General features: G+C 33.4%; 1 protein-coding gene across 1 annotated transcript; it reads left to right on the forward strand.

The window, feature by feature from the left end:
* Positions 1–1463: 1463 nt before the first annotated feature.
* LOC131850419 (pyrimidodiazepine synthase-like) lies at positions 1464–14960 on the forward strand. Its single transcript, XM_059200630.1, has 6 exons — positions 1464–1858; positions 5297–5467; positions 7829–7995; positions 8732–8834; positions 9945–10078; positions 14883–14960. The coding sequence occupies exons 1-6, from the start codon at positions 1831–1833 to the stop codon at positions 14958–14960; spliced, it is 681 nt and encodes a 226-aa protein (XP_059056613.1). The 5' UTR covers positions 1464–1830.
* Positions 14961–15381: the final 421 nt, after the last annotated feature.

Consider the following 15381-nt stretch of genomic DNA (forward strand, 5'->3'; position numbering starts at 1 on the left):
GCAGTATATTCGCTGTAATGAAACAAACAAGTATACGCCAAACATTAGATCTGACATCAGTCAGCTTTGACTTTTATGACAACACAACAACTGTCATGTTTTTGTTTTAAAATTACCTACTTCACTAGAATACTGTCTATATGTATCAACTAAATAAGGATTTTTTTAAGAATTTGAGAATAGTTTGTTATCTCTTTAAAATTAAGGTGATTATTTACTTACATTCATGTACATATTGAAAACAAACCTATAGTATTGTTGAAAAAAAAAACAAATCTAAAGACAAACCTTGTTCATGTCTTCCTCGCGAGTAGATGTTAAATACACGTAATCGTTCCAATATGATATCTAACACTATGTTGAGGTATGAAATTATTTGCTATTGAGATTAATCTATACGTTATTTGCGGAGAAATTGTGGAACTAGGTGTGCTCGACGTGATGTACAATGAGCGACTCGTAGTTTTCTAACTACTACCCCCTAATTTGGTGGAATAAATAATAGGGTAGAGACAGGTTGCAAGTAACGTTTAGAAATTGATAGATTTATATGTTATCATATTAGTTATAATGTTGTATTCAGTTCAATCAAAATCTACTAAACTATTGCAAAAATAAAATAAATTAGTGAACTATAATGTTGTAAATTGTTTAACCCAGGGAGTTCCACAATTTATTTAAGATTTTGCGTTTTATTAGTTCAAATATTTTAAATGACTAGTGTTTTCAAACGAGTAGGGAAATAATTATTATGATTATTTAAAATATTCTCACCCTTGTTTTCTCTATACGTATTAGTAGAGTGGATACTTTGTAAAAATACTTCGTAAAATAATATTAATACGTGTAATATTATGTAACGTTACAAATATATTTATTGCAAGGCTTAAGTTGAAGAAATAACCTAATAAAAATAAATAAACCATATTATTTTTAAATAAGTCACTTACCTCTTCTGAAAGCACAGTCAGTGGCTAAGAACAAGTATTTGTTCATTAGTTCTCGTTCTTAGGTCAGTAGTAATGAATGAAAGACGGACGGTAAACAACCTAAATCTATATAACCGCGGTAATTTTAAATAAAATAAACGGAGGTAAAACAAAGTTCTAATGGTATGCATTATGTAATATATTTCAGTAATATTATTATTCATGGGTAAAGTATTCGTTGTATATGGATTAAACAAGAAATAAGTTTTAAACATATAACGTAATTTCTCATTTTGCTAAAAGTTTCAACTAATTAAAAAAGAGAAAATGAATCCACTATTTTAATCGTATCTATAAATTAATTTTAATAATTTCATAAACAATACAGTAAACTTTTGTATAAAATCCTTAATCATGATTAAGAAATTATTAAAAAAGAAAAATGACATTATATCGGACATTTTTTCCGTAAGCATGATTTTAGTAGTTTTATTGTAATCTGATACATACCTACCTACTTTAAATAGATATTTAAACACAAACTGATTACATATTCAGTCAATTAATTATCCAAGCGGGTAAATGAAAAAAATCTACAAAAGAATAGCTACTCGCACTTAAATATTCATCGACCTTCTGCTATTACCCGCCAAAGTTGAATAGGCCTTTCTATTATTGAATTAAAATGGAGTAATGAGGTAAACTCAATTCAATCGCATAGCAGATATCAGAGAGTTCGGTGTGTATTCGGGTCAGTATGATGTCATACTTTGAGATATAATTTTAAATGTGACGTTATACTATTTCTACACCGAAATCGGCTGAGGAAAGACATATTCACAATCCGGTTAAATATAAATAGTGTAAATTGCGTGTGTGTTTACTGGAATAAACAAATAAAATGACGTATTATCAACACAGGAATACAGGTGAGTGTTTACTTTGCCGATTAAAAAATAAATCGATATTTTTAAAAATGTATTTCTGTTGATTTTTTAATCTGTACCAAAAATTATTCCGTTCGATTTTTAATTAACAGTTAAAAAATATAAACAGTCAATACATGTACTTTTTATTAGAATAATTTAATTATTTTTAATATAATTAATAATAAATTTATGTTGAAACAAAACAAACCGGTTTTGGGACTCATTATTATAATTATATACATTTTTAACGTTCAAATATCAAACAAACTAAGATATAGGAGTGTCAATGTTGTTGAACAGCTGTTTTCTAATGATGTCATGCCTGTCGTATTTTTTTTTTTTGACTTCCACAAACCTTACATCATATTAGAGATGTACCAGTGTTTAAATGACTTTTTTTTTATTAAATTTTTTTTTTGTTATGTTAGTATTTGTTCATATTCTTCGAGTATGTACTTAGTTTTATAATTTATTCTTTAGATGATTAAATATAAGTACGTACTTAGTAAAAGTGATTTTTCTTTAATGATGATAATGTAATGGTGCAATGCGCGCTGCGCTAATGGTTTACGCTGGCGGGGCACCAGTGGGGGATGATAAGATGAGCATGAGGTCAGTTAGATCATCGTGGTAAATTCACCAAGTGGGGGAAGGGGATTGTTAGTAATGTGGGTTCATGACCCCATTGGTAGCAATGTATCATTTGACCTCCACGCGGTGCCCTCTGGAAACCATCGTGATAAATTCTTGGTGAATTTGTCACATTGGGTAACTGACCTAACCTCATGCTTATCTTATCATCCTCCACTAGTGCCCCACCAGCATTACCGTTAGCGGGTGCATCATTCCATTATCATCCATAAAAAAAAATTCACCAAGTTTTATCGCGATGGTTTCCAGAGGGAACCGCGTGGAGGTCAACCTGACCTGTTACATTGCTAAGAATTGAGTTATTAATCCATATTACGAACAATCCCCTTCTCTCTGGTCAACCAAAAGTTATTCACGATGGTTTCTAGGAGGGACCACATGGAGGACGACCTGATATGTAATGTAATGTTGGCAGTGTACTATACACTGCCAACATTACCTTCTAGAATATACTAGTAATGTCTAATACTAATAATACTACTCCATGCTGTCCCAGTCATGGTGAGACAAATCTTTCCTTTAAATTAGACCATAAACTGGCCTAAGGGTGTGGTGTACCGGCGCTACCGTGGCAGATTGGAAGGGGCGTTGTTACGATGGGCTAACTGACCTGACCTCACGCTCATCTTATCATCTTCCACTGGTGCCCCGCCAGCGTAAACCGTTAGCGCAGGTGGGTGCACCATTCCATTGTCATCCAAAAAGAAAAAAGATTGGAAGGGGCGAAGGCGATTGTTAGTAACGTGGGCTAATGACCCCATCACTAGCAATGCACCATGTCAGTTTGACCTCCACGCGGTTCCTCCTGGAAACCATCGTGATAAATTCCTGGTGAATTTATCACGATGGGCTAACAGACCTGACCTCATTTTCATCTTATCATTCTTCACTGGTGCCCGCCAGCATAAACCGTTAGCGCAGGCGGGTGCACCATTCCATTATCAACCATAAAAAAAAAAATTGCCGCCGTCAGTGCCGTGATCACACAGACAATTACAGTATCTTAATTTTATATTATTTCATATGTATGATAGCCTATGAGGGATTTATAATGTGGGCTTAGTAGCCTGAAATAAATAAATAAATAAATAAACACACACTTGGCTTGTACTAGTTTAAATACTAGTAGCTGTGATAATAGAGAATTATCTGAAATATATCCTGCCTATTTTATTATTTAATTCTGCTAATTAATTTTAATAACATCAATATGTATGTTAGTCTGTAAGGTATTTATAATATATATTTGCCATTGGTAGCCTGAATTTAATAAATAAATAAATTTAATAACAATGTAATGTTTTATGAGAAAGATTGTATATAAAATTTTACATATAAACTACATATATAAAAAATTCAATAAATTTTAAATGAAAGTGTACATTCAGTTTTTTTAGCATTATCTATTTGTAACTAAGTCGTATTGTTTTAAAAAGTACAAAAAAATATATTACAAAAAATCATGACACCTTCCAAACACCTTCTTTTAAAACATAAAACAGATTTTTCCACAGATTCAATTTAGGTTACATTCTCTGTAAATACTATTTTATAAATTTTTAAAAATAGAATTGTCTACTAAAGATGTATAAGTTAGAAATGTTTATACAGCTATACTCACTGAGCAAGTAATCACTCCGTTTTTGTTACCTATATTAGCCCCAACAGATGGTGGCGCATTGCATCAGAGTATTGATGTAACAAAATTATGCCATTTCCAGCCTTGACCCGGTTGTACGCGCGTTACCGAGCTGCTATTATTCACTGTTGATTTGTTTACATGATGTCTGGTTTAGTTTCTGTGTATATTTATTTAACTTTTCTATAGGTTATTGGGTTAAGTACATTTTTATACGTACATTATGATGTACAAATATTTGTTATTCATCTGTATTACGTTTGCGCAACACTTGACAAGTTGGGTTGCGCAATTGGCGCCAATATTTTAAATATGGAACATCTTTTTTTTTATTTAATTAGAATAACATGCACAAAGGTGGCCGATCTAATTTAAACCGGGATTTCATCAGCGTCTCTTAGAACTTCTACGGCGGAAAGATTTGAACTCTTTTTGTAACGGACAGAGTCGAAAATTGATGAACCAATTTAATTGCCTATAAATAGAAAAAAAATTGTAATCCAGATAAAAGAAAAACTAAAAACTTGAGATGTTTTTTGTAACTGGGAATGTTAAGTTCCTAATAAAATGTAATAAATAACTATCTCGATCACGCCAGGTTTAAAATGAAAATAAGCCCCGTCATAATCGGTCCATTAATGTAGGAGCTACAATGCTACAAACAGATACGTCGAACATAAAAAATACCTGGACTAATACAAACAGTACGGCACATACACCAAAATAATATTTTTACAATTTTTGTCTATCTGTCTGTCTGTTTGTTCAGCTAATCTCTGAAATGGCTGGACCGATTTTGACGGGACCTTTTTTGGCAGGTAGCTAATGTTATAAGGAGTAACTTAGGCTAATTTTAGATTAAAAAAATAAAGTTAAATTCCACACGGATGAAGTCGCGGGAACAGCTAATATAATAATTAAAAAAACAACGTGTTGTAACAAAAACAACAAAAAAATAACGTGTTCTAATATAATAACTAAAAAAACACAAACTTGTGTGTTGTTCTAAAGAGCAACACACAAGTTTCTTTCTCATTCTTCATGTGATGAGTCTGCGTTCCGAATGAGTGGTAGAATCAAAATATGACTATTCAAAAGTGCTTGTAATGAGTTTATTTGAATAAAGATTATTTCTATTTCTATTTCAGGCATTCCGCCTCCACCGCAGTTGACAGACAAGCTCAGGCTATACCACGTAGATATGAACCCATACGGGCACAGAGTACTCCTGATCCTAGAGGCGAAGAGATCAAGATATGAGATCTACAAACTGGACCCGCTGAGACTTCCCGAGTGGTTCAGAGTAAAGAACCATAGACGTAAGTGTGTACACTGTACACTTTTTTTATAGTATTACTATAAAAAAAGTGTAGCTGACTGATAGAGTTATTCCGTGGATATATGTATATAGCAGCAAATATATTTTGATAAAAAAAAAGCAAAACTATTATGAAATACTTATTTTAAATGCGATGGACTTTTTCTTCTAAAATCAATGTGCGTAATACTGACCCGGGAAACGTTGTTTTGCCATATAAATTAATATCGCATTTAAAAAATAGGGGTTTGTTAGTGATATAAGGGAGAAAATTTAGCGTTCAATGTATATTTTAATGCCACATTATAAAAAAAATTGTCGAAAAATAAAAACAAATAATTGAGTTGTGCCACTCTTAACACATAGGGGTATAAAAATTAGTTATAAACCTATTCTCAGACCTACTGAATAAATAATAATTAATATACTTACAAATGTATTTAAGTGCAATAAAGAATATTTAAATAAATCATATCTTATGACACTATGACACTATACTAGATACCAACTTGCATGCATTATGTAAATAAAATCATTAGTCTTCTGATGTTAATATATACACTAGATAAGATAAGATAGATCTAGAAATAGCGAACTCCAATGATTTGTTAATATAGTTACACGGGTTTTAACACATTAATTTTATGTTAAACTAGCTATTACCCGCGACTTAATTTATCCCCTTAGGGGTGGAATTTATCAAAATCCTTTCTTAGGGGATGCCTACGTCATAGTAGCTTTATGTATGCAAAGTCTCAGCCCGATCGGTTTAAAATTGACAAAGTTTCATACAAACTTTTATACCCTATTTTATCATCTTGGGGGTAGAATTAATCAAAATCCTTTCTTAGTAGATGCCTACGTCATAGTAGCTTTATATAGGTGGTGAAATTAAACGCAGACGAAGTTGCACACAAAGTCTCAGCCCGATCGGTTTAAAATTGACAAAGTTTCATACAAACTTTCATCTCCTATTTTATCCCTTTGGAAAATCATTTATTCAAATAAACTTAATTTAAGCACTATTGAATAGTCATAACATTTTTTTTTTTTTTAGGCTATGGTTATATTTGCTTGTTTGCAGAATTAATCAAAATCCTTTCTTAGCGGATGCCTACGTCATAGTAGCTTTATGTATGCAAAGTCTCAGCCCGATCGGTTTAAAATTGACAAAGTTTCATACCAACTTTCATCCCCTATTTTATCCCTTTGGGGGCAGAATTAATCAAAATCCTTTCTTAGGGAATGCCTACGTCATAGTAGCTTTATGCATGCAAAGTCTCAGCCCGATCGGTTTAAAATTGACAAAGTTTTATACAAACTTTTATCCCCTATTTTATCCTCTTGGGGGTAGAATTAATCAAAATCCTTTCTTAGCGGATGCCTACGTCATAACATCTACCTGCATGCCAAATTTCAGCCCGATCCGTCCAGCGGTTTGGGCTGTGCGTTGATAGATCACTATGTCAGTCACCTTTGAGTTATATATATTTAGATACAGCGAAAAACTGTCATTCATTTATCCGATGAAATATCGCGACACTAAATATATCACGTTATCCGTATTGCCAGCCTCGGTGGTCTATTGGTTTAGCATATAGCTTTACTATCCGATGGTTGCGGGATCAATTCCTCGCACGGTGCAAATATTTGTAATCTATGATTGTTCGATCTGGGTGTTTTCGATGTACAATATGGATTTATTTAAAAAAAAATGCATACAGTTGTCTAGTACCCAGAACACAAGCTCTGCTAAGCTTGGAATTAGATGGCGTTGTGTGAATTGTCCTTAGATATTATTATTATTAATCACTGTATTCTAAAAGCGAAAGTTCCAAAACTATCCAATTATTTTATTTCGGTATTCGGTCAGGCAGGAGTTGGCCTTCAGCCGCTCCATAAGTCCTTCCTTTGATTTGGAGCGCCATCTGCACTCGCCCCCTATCGTCCGGTGAATAGAATAGAAGAATAGAAAATCATTTATTCAAATAAACTTAATTTAAGCACTTTTGAATAGTCATAACAATTTGTTTTTTATCTACCACTCGTTCGGAAAGCTGTCTCATCACAAGAAGAACGAGCAAGAAACTTGTGTGTTGCTCTTTTAAATAATCCTTGTAAGTTTACATAAGTCGAAACGTGTGAATACAAACTACCAACAAGCACTAATTTTTTGGGTCAAATATAAATATGCAAGAAGATTAAATCAGTCGTAGTGATAAGAGCAGACCAGGCCCTACAAGCAGCACTCGTTCACGAGTATAACGGATGCTGAACGTGAAGCTGTAAAGGCCAGCTGCGGCCAACAGCATTAGAGTAGTCCGAAAAAACTTATCGTAAAATATGTGCGTTTTGTTTTCAGTGAAGATCCCAGTCCTAGAAATACCAACCGATCATGGGGACAAGTATTTGTTCGAAAGCGTGGTAATATGTGACTATTTGGACGAGTTGTACCCACGCAACCAGCTACATTCGAAAGACCCGTTCGTGAAGGCGCAAGATCGTTTGCTCATTGAAAGATTTAACGAGGTAAGTGGTAAATAAAGGTATTACCTCTCGTAACATTTCGTCTAAGTTTTTTTAACAGATAAGGGAAACATTGATAACAAATAATCCGAGAGATGGGGGCAGATGTTGCGTTCACAACATCGACAGTTGACAATGACTCTGACTACCCCATCAAAGATAACAGTCGTGAAGTTATCTTCAGTGAAAGTACCAGGAGAACATGACTTGCAAGTAGGCTACAGCCTACCACAGTCTATTGGAGTAATGAGTTTTTTTTTTTATTCAAATATACCGAACGAAATGTGGACATATCAAGTGTTGCGTTCACAACATGGACAGTTGACAATGACTCTGACTACCCCATCAAAGATAACAGTCGCGAAGTTATCTTACTATTACCGATACTACAGTGAAAGTACCAGGAGAACATGACTCGCAAGTAGGCTACAGCCTACCGTCTATTTCTGTAATATGTTTTTTTTTAATTCAAATATACCTGGACATGTCAAGTATTGCCTCCACCACAACGTCGACAGTTGACAATGACTCTGACTACCCTATCAAAGATAACAGTCGTGAGCTTACCGATACAAAAGTAAAAGTACCAGGATAACATGACTCGCAAGTAGGCTACAGCCTACCACCGTCTATTGGATTGGTCGAGTGTTGTGTTCACCTTTTTGATAATGACTCTGACTACCCCATCAGTTATAATAGTCGTGACGAATTAATAATATATTTTTTATTATATTTCCAGTTAATAAAAGGCAGTTTGGAATGTTTCGACACTAATTTCGCGTACGGCAGCGATCAGATAATCCAAACATTAGATATATTTGAAAAAGAGCTCGCTTTGAGAGGTAATAAACATTATTTTTCTAATGTTACTAATATTATACACTTATTTACGCATGTATCTATAATTAAGTTGTTGCGGGTAAATGATACGATGTTGTTGGTCGAGACGATGTATATTACAGATGATAATAAACTGACAATATGTACATAGAAATAATGATCTTATATACTAAATAACAATAGGAAAATGTAAGGTGGGGTGACACAGTTTAGACACAGCAGTGCTTAGTACACAATATTGAATTTGTCTTACTAGACATTATTAAATGCTATTATTATTTTGATGTATCTAGGTGACTGTGTCCCATAGCATAGCATATCACAGCCTTTTAACACGCAGTTTCCTTGCTCGTTCTTCTGATGAAACAACTTCCGACAATATGAAAAACCAAACGAAAAAAAGATTAAATATAATGTCTATATAATTTAATTTAATTTAACAGGTAGATAATTAAAAATAAGGCTTTTTTACATACATATAAACACTGAAATGGCTCCACCCAGCTTTATTGTATGTCCTATATGAACATACTGCTAGTTTTCAATGGCACCAAAACGAAATATATATATATACTAGCTACACACCCCGGCTTCGCACGGGTGTATGTATTATATATATAAACCTTTCTCTTGAATCACTCACTTTAAAAAATCCGTTGCGTAGTTTTAAAGATTTAAGCGTACATAACGACGGACCGACACCGACAGCGACTTTTTTTATACAAATAAGAGATAGCTTTTGCTCCCGCGGCTTCGCTCGCGTTAATTTATCCCATTAGGGGTGGAATTTATCAAAATCCTTTCTTAGAGGATGCATACGTCATAGTAGATTTATGAATGCAAAGTCTCAGCCCGATCGGTTTAAAATTGACAAAGTTTCATACAAACTTTCATCCCCTATTTTATCCCCTTGGGGGTAGAATTAATCAAAATCCTTTCTTAGCGGATGCCTACGTCATAACATCTACCTGCATGCCAAATTTCAGCCCGATCCGTCCAGTGGTTTGGGCTGTGCGTTGATAGATCACTATGTCAGTCACCTTTGAGTTATATATATATAGACTATGTAATGATGTATAAAGTAATAATTTGTTTGAACAATTCCCCTTCAGGTACGAACTACTTCGGCGGCAACCGTCCAGGGATGCTGGACTACATGATCTGGCCGTGGATAGAGCGGCTGTACCTCCTCAGATGTGTTCACGAGAAGAAATTCGACGAAAAACGAACTCTGTTCCCTAACTTTGTAAGTTTTGTTAAATCAGTTATACATGATCTAAAAGAGCCCTTAAATTCAAATTCAAAAATCATTTATTCATGTAGGACATTTTAGCCGTTTATGAATGTCAATTAATTTTTTTATAGCAAACTAGCTGTCCCGGCAAACGTTGTTTTGCCTTAACATAAAAAAAAATTTAGGGGTGGACTAACATTTATGAAAAATAGATGTTGGCCGATTCTCAGACCTACTCAATACGCTCACAAAATTTCATGAGAATCGGTCAAGCCGTTTCGGAGGAGTATGGGAACGAAAACTGTGACACGAGAATTTTATATATAAGATATATTCACACGTTTTAACTTAAAACTGTAAAGTCACAACAGTTTGTTTAAAAGAGCAACTCGCTAGTTTCTTGCTCGTTCTTCTAGAAAGCTTTACTATTAGCTTTAGGATTAAAAAAAAAAGCATGTCTATTCAAAAGTGCTCAAATTTAAGTTTATTTTAATAAAGAATTTTCTATTCTATTCGAGGAATTGACGTATATTACTTTTGCCCGCGATTTCTGCCGCATGAAATTTGTAGCCGATATGTTATTCTGTAGTAGTTATAAGCTATACCTATTACTATAAAGTTTCAGCAAAATCAAAGTAGTTTTTGTGTAAAATAGTAACAAATATCCAAAAACACAGGAAACGCCACTAGACATTCTATGTGGTTGTAGCCCACTCATGCATAAACGAAATATCTCCTTTGGAAAGTTTACACTCTTTCCCGAGGAGATAAAAACGATCGCTCCTAAGAATATCCTTCAATTCTTGTCCCTGACGGGTCTAGGTAGTGGAGTCTAAAAAAGGGCGAGCTCAATCACCGCCGTCTTACACTCGTATTTATAGTCGAGCAAAAGTAATTGCTTGAGCAAAAGTAATTACTTAAGCAAACATTTTTGTTTTATAGACAAGAATTCTTCTTAAGTAAGAACTAATAATCATTAGAATTCTCAGCGAAGCATTAGTCACCATTTTCATTACTTAAGCATCGGCCAATGGCTCGAAGTAATAGTTTTGACAGCTGACTTGACATTGTATCATGGATTTTGAGGTTGTTAACTGCTTGACTTACGTGAATTGGTAACGTGTTGTTTATTTGGTCTGAGAACGTGACGCGTAAAAATACCATCAATAATTCTATAGAAAATTTATTAAACTGCTGGGGCCCTTGGGCACCCAAGGATGTTTTTATGATTATAGGAATTCATTGGGTAGTATAAGAACGGAATACTGGTGAAAAAAGTGATCGGTAAATGCGTTAGTATATGTCGACTTCGGAAAAATAAATACCTTCTGATAACATTACTGATTTGTGAAAAAAGTGTAGTGTGCCCGACAAACATCTTTTGAGAATAAATGTGTGAGAAATATTGTCAGTGCTTCGGAAAAATAAATACCTTCTGATAACATTACTGATTTGTGAAAAAAGTGTACCTGTGCCCGACAAAATCTTTTGAGAATAAATGTGTGTGAAATATTGTCAGTGCTTCGGAAAAATAAATACCTTCTGATAACATTACTGATTTGTGAAAAAGTTTTATTAAAACACACAAACATCCGTCAAACTGACAACACTGCCAGCCCACAGAAATACAAACATTCCAAAGGTATAACTTTCGACAATTTCTCTCAAATGAGTGTGATGATTAATATTGTCGTGGTTGAAAAATAAATCTGTTATATTTATTTTGAAAATGGGAGAAATTTTCAAAAGTTCAATTCGAACGAGATTTTCTGGTAAGGGTTCGAGGACTCCTTTCCTCCTACCTCCTTTTAAAACAGATATACTCTATTTCTTCTAATAAAAGTTGGCAACCCTATTAGGCAGTGACATAACAATATAATTCCACTGGAATAGCAAGGCGAGTAGGTAGGTATCACGGGCGTCTCATGATAACGTGATGTCCATAGTGCTGTTCATGTATATAGGCGACGGTTACCACTTACCATCAGGTGGTACGTCAGTTTTTTTTATCATTCTAAATACATTAAAAAATATATTATTGTATAGTTTCAATAGGTTATTGAAATTTAGTAGATTTTATATTTGGGTGTTTCATTTTGTTTCTCTAAATTGTATTTATTTAAAACTGCTTTCTGCGGCGCTACCCGTATCATATGTCTAGGATATGATCTATTTGTGTACAAAATTTCAATCAAATCCGTCCAGTAGTTTTTGTATGTAAAAGAAACAAATATTCATCCTCAAAACTACCATTAGTAGAATTTCAGCTATGAATTGCGTCCTTGTCTAATTCCGTAAACACAAAAAGGACAGCAACACTAAAATATTGAACAAATTGTAGTTGAATGATTGTATAAGTTCCTTTATATATTTTATTCCATTATAATACATTTATTTGAAATTAGAACACTACTACTACGTCCTTATCTAATTTCATAGAAATGAAAAGGACTGCAATGTTTATTCATGTGAAATAAAATTGGCGGGAATTCTACTTTTTTTTTATAATGGAATAAAATATACAGAGTAAGTGGTTAGGACTTAAGACTAAGTATTAAAATTAATAAAAATAAATGCGTTTCGTGTATGCTTTTGAAGGAACTCGTTACCTCCGCATAATTATGTTTTTATGCAATCTAGTTTAATTTGTATGGATTATGTAAGGCGTAGTATATTTTGAATACTATATTGAATTATGGGGTTATTGATTTCTATTTAGTAGGAATGTGTATGAGAGTATTGTGAATTCTTAGTCTAATGCACTGAGAACGTAAAGATTAGTGTGTCAAATTATATTTCTGACTATTTAATGATTGTATTTTTGAACTATTTTAGACTACCCAGTGAAAAGTAGACATGTAATGTGTTATGTTCTCTCTGACTACCCCAATTGGTGTAACAGTCTTAAAAGTATGTTATTGTAAGTAGAAAAATAAATTTTAGTCGAACATTATTTTTAAATTTCGTATCGATATTTAGAGATCTGTAAAAAAAACCTCTGTCCTGTCTCAACATTATTACATTGTACGTATATTTTGCATTTAAAAAAAAATATATTTATTTATTTAAAGCATTGTAAAGCATTTAAATTATGCATTTTTTATAGACGTCTGATGTAATTTATGTAAAATATTACACTATATTTTGTGACGTGAATACTCCATCTGCGGCTCGTGGCAAATTCATTGGATGCCATGGACGAAACTCTCCCGTTATCAGAAAAAGTTCAATTATGTAATTGCTTTAATTGGTTAATTTTTTTTAGTAAATTTATGTGGTTAATGTAAGATACTCCCTGTGCTTAAGGATATCGTAGCAGGACACTTATTACCTGGCACTATTAGTAAACCAAAATAAAACTCACACCTGTTTTTTTTTTTATTTTGTTTTTATATAAATTAAATAATGTATATTTGTTTATTCTTAACTAAGAAGACTTGTGTTTTTACATATTTATGTATTTTTTATTACTATTATTAACATTGAAATTTTGCTTCAAATGTGGTTTCGATTTGAAACATCGACAAATGTAACCTTTTTTTTTTTTTTTTTTAATTTAATTATGGTACTTTCTTTGTGAAATGTACTTGTAGGTATTAAAGTACCAGTCAACTATTATTAATCTTGTAATATAACTGTGTTATTTAATATACCTATTTGTAATGTCTAAGTTAATTTTTACTATAGCTAAATAACATATAAATTAAAATATAATGGCTGTTGGTTTCATTTACACATTTCATACCTATCTATGGAATTAGTAAAGTGTAACGGGGGAACACGTTATTTATTATGAAATTGTGTGTATTACAATAAAGCTTAATAAGAAACAGTATTATAATTATGTCACTGGAACACTCATTGCCTTACTACCAACTAATAAGGCCGGTAAAGTTAAAAATATATCCATACAAGGGCAACACTGAAAGTTTTTAGAACTGGCTACTTGAAAGCAATATAATAAAAAAAAAATTGTTAAAATTTTGATAATGGAACTCTTTACGAATAATACTGAGTATATAATTTATTCGTTTTCATGTGTTTTATTTTAAATTGAACAATACTGTGTAACGTTACCATGAACTTAACACGAGAAAATTTTCGTGTGATAATTTTTTATGACTTTCGATTCATCTAATGGTCAACAAGAAAGTTATAATAGACTACGATTGGTATTAAAATTCCACGATGAAGCCCCGAATTATATTTTTCGTGCCACTGTTTACAACTGGTTTGATGAGTTTAAACGTGGTCGCACTAATCTCACCGATGATTTGCGTGAGGGACGACCTTCTACGGCGACAACTGAAGATAACATCCGTGTTGTGCGGCGTATGATAGAGACTGACAAAAGAGTGACCTATCAGCAGATCCGGGCAAGTTAAGTTATTGGTATGAGTCAGAGTGTATAAAATCCTCCATGAACATTTGGCGGTCAGGAATTTGAGCCCGGTGGAACCTCAAATTTCATCGGGGCTCAAAATTAATCAACGTCATATTTTGTTGATTGGTGCCGTGAAATGCATGAAAGATTTAACGGAGGTGACTCAAATTTTGTGTTTGACATAGTTACGGGAGACGAAAGCTGGATTTACTGTTATGATCCCGAAACTAAAAGACAGTCAGCTCAGTGGGTGTTTCCTTCCGAGGAGTTGCCAACTAATGTGAAGAGAGGTCGAAGCATAGGAAAACAGATGGTGGCCTCGTTCTTTGGAAGAACAGGTCATTACGCGACAATTGTTTTAGAGGATCGAAAAACAGTTACTGGTTTATACCAAAAGTAGACAGTTTACAATTGTTTGCCACGTGTTTTTAGTGCGTGTTAAACGACCTTTTGCATCAAGGATCCTCCTTCACCACGACAATGCTTCGTCGCACACTGCCAGGTAAATGATCGATTATTTGGCGACCTCAACGTAGAACTACTGGATCATACTGTGTTATTTAAGCTCCGACCTCGTACCTTGTAATTTTTATTTATTCCGAAAAATTAAAGAAAAACTTCGAGGAAAACGTTTTATGAACGCCGAGATTCGGTGGCTAACGTTTCAGAAGGTGTCAAAGAGAACTTAAGGACGAGTGGGCAAAGTGCTTTTCTCAGTGGTTCTATCGGATGCAGCAATGTATTGACGTGAATGGACACTATTTTAAAAAGATAAAATAAAAGTAATAACTTGTAGTAACCGAGGATGCTTACTATTTAGTATTAGTAAAATTAAAAGTCTCCAGAAATTATGTAAAGTTAAATTGACGTTTTACGTTTCTCGGGTTTACTTTCCAAACAGAACCACTAATGTCACTTTCATTTATCTAAT

Source organism: Achroia grisella, unplaced genomic scaffold (assembly GCF_030625045.1).
Source record: "Achroia grisella isolate CSIRO2021 unplaced genomic scaffold, CSIRO_AGI_Agris_v1 utg768, whole genome shotgun sequence".
Lineage (NCBI taxonomy): Eukaryota > Metazoa > Arthropoda > Insecta > Lepidoptera > Pyralidae > Achroia > Achroia grisella.